This window comes from Phyllobates terribilis, unplaced genomic scaffold, assembly GCF_046119375.1.
Source record: "Phyllobates terribilis strain yellow unplaced genomic scaffold, ASM4611937v1 Scaffold_5__5_contigs__length_657084704, whole genome shotgun sequence".
NCBI lineage: Eukaryota > Metazoa > Chordata > Amphibia > Anura > Dendrobatidae > Phyllobates > Phyllobates terribilis.
The window spans coordinates 161,872,226-161,878,775 of record NW_027362765.1 but is presented as its reverse complement, the minus strand read 5'-3'; the positions used below and the strand labels follow the sequence as shown (position 1 = coordinate 161,878,775).

Below are 6,550 nucleotides of genomic sequence, written 5' to 3'. Positions count from 1 at the left end.
TAGATGGTAAACATGTAGACGGGATGGTGCAATGAACTGCTCGGCCATGGGTGCACCGAGTGCCTGTGCTTGGTTTGAAGAGTCATTTTATGCTGACAGTGTTAAATGTTAATAGAACTATGTGCGGATACCTATGACAATCATGCGATTAGAGAGCTGGTATTGTATAGGGTTAAAGGGAATCTGTCAGCAGGTTTTTGCTATTTAATCTGACAGCAGAATGTAGGGGCAGAGACCATGATTCCAGTGATGCGTCACTTATTGGGCTGCTTGTTCCAGTTTCAATAAAATCAGTGTTTTATCAGTAGGAGATTATCACTAGAGGACTAGGTGTCTCGGCCATGTAGTACTCCTGCTCTGTAAAAGCCCGCCCCCAGCACTGATTGGCAGCTTTCCAACAGTGTACACAGAAAGCTGCTAATCAGTGGTGTGGGCGGGGTTACACAGAGCTCAGGAATCCATGCTCTGCTAGATCTGTAGCAGATAAAACAGTGATTTTACCAAAACTGCAGCAAGCAGCCCAGTAAGTGATATACAGTGGGTACGGAAAGTATTCAGACCCTTTTAAATTTTTCACTCTTTGTTTCATTGCAGCCATTTGGTAAATTCTAAAAAGTTCATTTTTTTTCTCATTAAAGTACACTCAGCATCCCATCTTGACTGAAAAAAAAGAAATGTAGAAATTTTTGCAAATTTCTTAAAAAAGAAAAACTCAAATATCACATGGTCATAAGTATTCAGACCCTTTGCTCAGACACTCCTATTTACGTCACATGCTGTCCATTTCCTTGTGATCCTCCTTGAGATGGTTCTACTCCTTCATTGGAGTCCAGCTGTGTTTAATTAAACTGATAGGACTTGATTTGGAAAGGCACACACCTGTCTATATAAGACCTCACAGCTCACAGTGCATGTCAGACCAAATGAGAATCATGAGCTCAAAGGAACTGCCCAAGGAGCTCAGATTCAGAATTGTGGCAAGGCACAGATCTGGCCAAGGTTACAAAAGAATTTCTGCAGTACTCAAGGTTCCTAAGAGCACAGTGGCCTCCATAATCCTTAAATGGAAGAAGTTTGGGACCACCAGAAGTTTTCCTTGACCAGGCCGTCCAGCCAAACTGAGCAATCGTGGAAGAAGAGCCTTGGTGAGAGAGGTAAAGAAGAACCCCAAGATCACTGTGGCTGAGCTCCAGAGATGCAGTAGGGAGATGGGAGAAAGTTCACAAAGTCAACTATCACTGCAGCCCTCCACCAGTCGGGCCTTTATGGCAGAGAGGCCCGACGGAAACCTCTCCTCAGTGCAAGACATATGAAAGCCCACATAGAGTTTGCTCAAAAATACATGAAGGACTCCCAGACTATGAGAAATAAGATTCTCTGGTCTGATGAGATGAAGAAAGAACTTTTTGGTGATAATTCTAAGTGGTATGTGTGGAGAAAAACAGGCACTGCTCATCACCTGCCCAATACAATCCCAATAGTGAAACATGGTGGTGGCATCATCATGCTATGGGGGTGTTTTTCAGCTGCAGGGACAGGACGACTGGTTGCAATTGAAGGAAATATGAATGCGGCCAAGTACAGAGATATCCTGGATGAAAACCTCTTCCAGAGTGCTCTGGACCTCAGACTTGGCCGAAGGTTCACCTTCCAACAAAACAATGACCCTAAGCACACAGCTAAAATAACAAAGGAGTGGCTTCAGAACAACTCTGTGACCATTCTTGACTGGCCCAGCCAGAGCCCTGACCTAAACTCAATTGAGCATCACTGGAGAGACCTGAAAATGGCTGTTCACCAACGTTCACCGTCCAACCTGACGGAACTGGAGAGGATCTGCAAGGAAGAATGGCAGAGGATCCCCAAATCCAGGTGTGAAAAACTTGTTGCATCATTTCCAAGAAGACTTATGGCTGTACTAGCTCAAAAGGGTGCTTCTACTCAATACTGATCAAAGGGTCTGAATACTTATGACCATGTGATATTTCAGTTTTTCTTTTTTAATAAATTTGCAAAAATTTCTACATTTCTGGGGTTTTTTGCAGTCAAGATGGGGTGAAGAGCGTACTTTAATGAGAGAAAAAAATATCTTTTTAGAATTTACCAAATGGCTGCAATGAAACAGAGTGAAACATTTAAAGGGGTCTGAATACTTTCCGTACCCACTGTATCGCTGGAATCAGGCTCTCCGCCCCTACATTATGCCGCTCTCAGATTACATAGCAACAACCTGGTAACAGATTCCCTTTATTGCCAGCTTGCATCCCTGTTGTGATAAAGGCATCCACAAGGGTTTGAAACTCATCCTTGGGATATTACTGCTTGTATCACGCTGGATATTTAATTTGTATACGGAAATTTATTAAATAAAGCCTGAAGATTTTTACAGAGATGCTGGATAATTTTTTATTTTTTCTACATGTGCAAAAAGTCAGAGATCCAGGGGAAAATCAGTGCACTCCTAGATGAGTGAGTTACAGCTGTCATGTCCTGGGGAACCTGCACATCAACTGATTTTTTTTACTATATATCAATCCCACCATGTGTTGTCTTGAGTCCTGGTATTGTGCCTTATCCGTACCTACACCAGCGTGTGACATACATGTCCTGGTGCTTTGTGAGGTTTTCTCTTCTTTTTTTTTGTCTGTACTTTTCTGTTGAATGGTTTAGTCCTTCACAAAGTGCTGATCACCGCCTTATTCTTATTTTACATTTTTTCGGACAGGAGTGTTTTTTGGCGGGGCGCTGATGTGTGTCCCGAAGAAATCTTGCACCTGGGTGAGATTCGCCATGTATTTTCTTGCATACGATCCTGTAAACCAGGTCTTCTGTTTAGAATCAAATTTTTGATGTGCGAAGAGTTCGGAACTTTCCAGATGACTTTTCAGTGACACGTTGGCCGCTCTCTCCTCCCACTGGAACAGGAAGAGTTTCCGTTCGCTTTTCACGTTGCCCCACGTTCGTGCCATGTCCAGCGCTGTCTGTCCTCTTGTATTGGTGACTTGTGTTTGGGCTCCATTATTTAATAGTTCTTGGAGGCAGTCATTTTGGCCCATGGCTGCTGCCACGTGAAGGGGAGTATTACCAAGCTGGGTGTTGTACTGTACATTGTGTCCTACACAACAGAGAAAAATACTATGTCGTCACAGCGGTCAGCAATGACATTAGATCTGAGGGTAGGTCCTACGTTGTAAATCTGGGAACACCACTGGCTAAAAGACCCCCAAACAATTAGATATTTTGGCCAACAATTATTTCTCCCGACTCCCCAAGACAAAGTAACAGCGCTCCTGTTCTCTATGAGACAGCTATGACCAGATCCCTCTGGCAGCCGCTTATTCTTCTGCCGAACAAGAAGATCGGTTGCTGAAATTTAAATGGCCGGATCCTTCTCTCTCCCCATGTCATAAGAGTACATAAAAGACTATCGTCCGATCCCACCAACCATCTTACCAATCCGTGAAAGGAATCGCACTATGTGCAGGTGGCCGCGGTGGGCCGCGATGTACAAGGCTATGCCTGCTCTATTAGCCAGCCACTCCTTCTTCTCCATTGTATCCAAGCGTAATGAATGCTCGGTGTTGTATGTAGAATCTGGGGTGACACCCACACTCATCAGCTGATGAGAAAATGGAATAATGTTACTATGTAGTTCCAGAAGCCGCCATCATAGAACAGAAAGTGGTACATCGAGGACCGACATAAAGGATAGGTCATCACTGTCTGATCAGTGGCGTAACTAAAGTCTGATGGGCCCCCGGTGCAAGATTTGGACCGCCCCCCCCCCCCCATCATATATATATGTCCCTCATCGTGGTATATATATGTCCTCCATCCTGGTATATATGTCCCTCATTCTGGTATATAAGCCCTCCATCCTGGTATATGTCCCTTATCCTGGGCCCCAATATATATCCCCCGTCTTGGTATGTGAGTCCGACCCCTGAAGAACACCTATTACAATCAGTACACAGGCTATATATAGTACCTTGGCTAAGTCTCCTTTAGCTGCAAATGTTATCAGATCAGTTAAGCCATCATAATGCCAGACGCTCATAGACAGCGTTCCTCCTGGAATAATTGCATTAAACTTCAATGTGGAACTATCAGGCATGTCCCCTACAAGAGAAGAAACATGGAGTTACACGAATAATGTGAATACATGCTTAAACTTTAGATAGTGAGGTCAAACCTATGGCTCTTCATCTGCAGACACTACAACTTCCAGCATGGCCTGACAATGGCTCCAGTAAGAGGAGTGCACATAACACCATAGAATGTGCATTTATGTGTGATCTGTGAAGATGATCACCTAACCTGTTCCATGACTCCGCTACAGGGATCCTTACATAACTCCTTGTTGAGTTGAGGGGCTTTCCAATCTCATTAACCGTTTCCCAACATCTATATATGCAGCATGTCAGGCGAGGATGTATGGAGTGGGCTCCAACACACGGTGGGTGCAGGCTTTGTTATATACACAAACATCAGCGACCAGAGCTAGCTCAGATTGCAGCTATTTATATGCAGCAGTCAATCAATGTCACTGGCATTTAAAGAGTAAGGCCACAGCCCCACTATCAGTATTCGGTCAGTATTTGGTCAGTATTTTTTCTCAGGAGTGGGAGCCAAAACCAGGAGTGGGTGATAAATGCAGAATTGGTGACTTGTTTCTATTACACCTTATATCTGATTGTTCCACACCTGAGAAAAAATACTGACCGAATACTGATAGTGGGGCCATGGCCTAACCATCATTTTCACCGTATACTGCAAAGCTATGGTATCGCAGTATATAGAACAAACAATCAAACAATTGCAGTTCCAAGCCCCCTAAAGGGACTGAAGAATAAAGTAAAATGTGATAAAAAGCTTAAAAATTATTAAAAAAAAAAGAATAAAAATATGAATCTCCATCCTCTCCCCATTAAAAAATAAAAAAATTAACATTTTGTATTTCTTTATCTTCATACCTCAAAAAAGTCTAATCTATTAAAATATAAAATTATTTCACCCTTAAGGGAAATGAAGTAAAGTAAAACAAAGTCGAAAAGCCAGAAATGTTGTTTTTCAGTCACTGCGGCTCCACCACAAAGTGCTATAGAAAGCGATCAAAACCATCCAAAATAGCGGTAACACATCAGCTCAACACGCAAAACAAAAAGCCCTCACACTGCTTCATCCACCGACAAATGACTGCACAATCCAAATGTTCTTTGTACAAACGTCTTCATTTTCTTCACCACTTAAATATAAAACAAACAGAAAACTACAGGATTTCGGTATCGCCATAATCGTTCTAACCTGGAGAATCACGCTGCCGTGTCATTTTTACAATAAACGCCGTAATAACAAAGCTAAAAAAAAACAATGGTGTCTTGCGTGTTTTACACCATTTCGTCATATTTGTAACTTTTCCCCGTTTTACAGTACGTTTTAAGAAGAAATAAATGGTGTCATTCAAAGTTATAACTCATCCTGCAAAAAAAACTAGGCTATGAAAAAGATACACAGGGAAGGAAAAAACTAAGGTGGAAAAATTGTCCGTTAGGTTTATTTTGTCCTAATATGACAGTTATATTTCTGCTTCACATAAAGGGATGATAATAGAGCAACATTTCATATTTGCAGTGTGTAGAAACAGCGCCACTTTTATCTGCAGGCTGTCCTTGGTACTGCAACCCAGCCCTGTTTATTTGCATAGAGCCCCCCTTTAAAGAGTTTGACTGCTCCCAATAGGCTGCCAGTTCTGCAGATACAACCACCCACCATCATCCAGGTAGGACAGAGTCTGCAGGTGTTTGGGGACCCCAGCCAGCAGCTCCAGCTTCTCCTTCACCTCTCCCACCGTCACCAGCAGGCTGCAGCGAGCTACAGAGAACTTCTCCCCGGTCTCCCGAAGCCGGACCTTCACAGTGAAGAGTCTACCACTGGGGGTGGAGGTCCCGGGATGCGGGGGCTTCATCTTCCCCCGGGAAGCCATGCAGGAAACGGTTACAATAAAGTAGCCAAGTCCCCTAGGTACGAGTAAACATCCCGCGCCTCCTCCAATCAGCGCGCTCGGCAAAAGTCTGAACGTTCCAATGTTGCTAGGCAACCATAGATCTGTTACAGAGCCTGATCAGGATATGGCTGAAGTCGGGCAAGTGGAAGACATACTGCTGCGCTATTTCCAGGACAGGTCCTGTTTATTGCTCTTTTATCCCCATTGGGGGAGGGAAGCTCCTTACACTTTATGTAGGAAATTCCTCAGTATATTCCGTTTTTTAACCTCTTCACGACAGGCCCAATTTCAGTTTCTGTGTTTTCGTTTTTACCTCCCCTTCTTTCCAGAGCCATAACTTCTTTATTTTTCAGTCCAAGTAGCCGTATGAGGGCTTGTTTTTTTTTTCGGGACGAGTTGTACTTTTGAATGACACTAATAATTTTACCACATAGTGTACTGTAAAACTGCAAAAAAAAAAAAATTGGGGAAAAATTGTGAAAAAAACCCCCTCAATTCTGACATGTTATGGGAATTGTTTTTACGGTGTACATTTTGTGGTAGAAG

General features: G+C 43.1%; 1 protein-coding gene across 1 annotated transcript; it reads right to left on the bottom strand.

Moving 5' to 3' along the window:
* Positions 1 to 2,025: 2,025 nt before the first annotated feature.
* ANKRD60 (ankyrin repeat domain 60) lies at positions 2,026 to 6,083 on the bottom strand. Its single transcript, XM_073681082.1, has 4 exons — positions 5,770 to 6,083; positions 3,989 to 4,119; positions 3,454 to 3,619; positions 2,026 to 3,115 (listed from the first exon to the last, which is right to left on the bottom strand). The coding sequence occupies exons 1-4, from the start codon at positions 5,981 to 5,983 to the stop codon at positions 2,703 to 2,705; spliced, it is 924 nt and encodes a 307-aa protein (XP_073537183.1). The 5' UTR covers positions 5,984 to 6,083; the 3' UTR covers positions 2,026 to 2,702.
* Between the last annotated feature and the right edge of the window lie 467 nt (positions 6,084 to 6,550).

Bases quoted from the DNA above. Each gene is read 5' to 3' on its own strand.
- ANKRD60 (XM_073681082.1), bottom strand. From the start codon at position 5,983: ATGGCTTCCCGGGGGAAGATGAAGCCCCCGCATCCCGGGACCTCCACC. The intron at 4,120-5,769 runs GTGGGTGGTTGT...CTTCTCTTGTAG, and splicing joins TCTGTCCTACCTGGATGATG to GGGACATGCCTGATAGTTCC. The intron at 3,116-3,453 runs GTAAGATGGTTG...TCTGTTGTGTAG, and splicing joins GCGATTCCTTTCACGGATTG to GACACAATGTACAGTACAAC.